This window comes from Fulmarus glacialis, unplaced genomic scaffold (assembly GCF_000690835.1).
Source record: "Fulmarus glacialis isolate BGI_N327 unplaced genomic scaffold, ASM69083v1 scaffold14958, whole genome shotgun sequence".
Taxonomy (NCBI): Eukaryota; Metazoa; Chordata; class Aves; order Procellariiformes; family Procellariidae; genus Fulmarus; species Fulmarus glacialis.
In genome coordinates, this window is record NW_009230255.1 from 1 (window position 1) to 783 (window position 783).

The 783-nt window shown below is 61.4% G+C and overlaps 1 protein-coding gene across 1 annotated transcript in view; it reads right to left on the reverse strand.

The window, feature by feature from the left end:
* Positions 1-21: 21 nt before the first annotated feature.
* UBTF (upstream binding transcription factor, RNA polymerase I) overlaps positions 22-783 on the reverse strand; it is a gene marked incomplete at both ends in the record, with an annotated part of 8615 nt that continues 7853 nt past the window's right edge. The window contains 3 exons of the mRNA XM_009584165.1: positions 22-90; positions 367-414; positions 677-776. Coding sequence (XP_009582460.1) covers positions 22-90; positions 367-414; positions 677-776 — 217 coding nt within the window. The remainder of the gene's footprint in view (positions 91-366; positions 415-676; positions 777-783) is intronic.

The window sequence follows — 783 nt, forward strand, 5'->3', positions numbered from 1 at the left end:
GCACGGCCGTCATGCACTCACCGACTTGGACTGCATCGTTGGCTTCATCTTGGGGTTGGGGCCCCGGATCTTCCCTATGCTCTTGCGTTTCTGCAGAAGGGCAACAAAGCAAAACCATTTAGAGCTGCAGGGCTCGAGCTCGGCTCCTTCCCAGCACCCGGCACGGAGAAAACCCCACTGCTGAGCTGCTACGGGGATGAATCCCTTTGAGGGGCTCTCCTGAGCTCAGCTCATCTACCGCACAGTCTAACCTCACCCAGGGCTGATCCCAGCCCAGCCCCAAGCCCCCCGGGTCCCCCCCACGGCGGTGCTGGGTGGATACTCACGCCCGGGGCCCCCCCACGGCGGTGCTGGTTGGATACTCACGTTGGAAGTGTGTTCCTTGTAGGCAGCCCGCTCCTGGGGCGAGAGGCTCTGTGGAAACAGGGGAGATGGTCAGGGCGCAGGGAGGGCTGGGCAGGCACGGCGAGGGGGGACGGAGCACAGAAGGACTCCAGCACAGGGCACCCCTTCCCCACGTGTATTTTTTTAAAGGCCCTTTAAGTTATAAAATGCCAAAAAAGGATCTGGAGATGGTGGTTCCCAGAGGAAGGCTGCGAGCAGAGACCACGCCAAGCATCCCCCAAGGACATCCAACCCCAGAGGCCCCCACCAGGCGCGAGGGTCCGATGCTCACCTTGAGCCAGATGTCGAGGTGCACCTTGTACTGTTTCTGCTGCTCCTCCGCCAGTTTTTTGTAGTGGTCCTTCTGGCCCTGGGAGATGCGCTGCCAGCGGCTGGCGA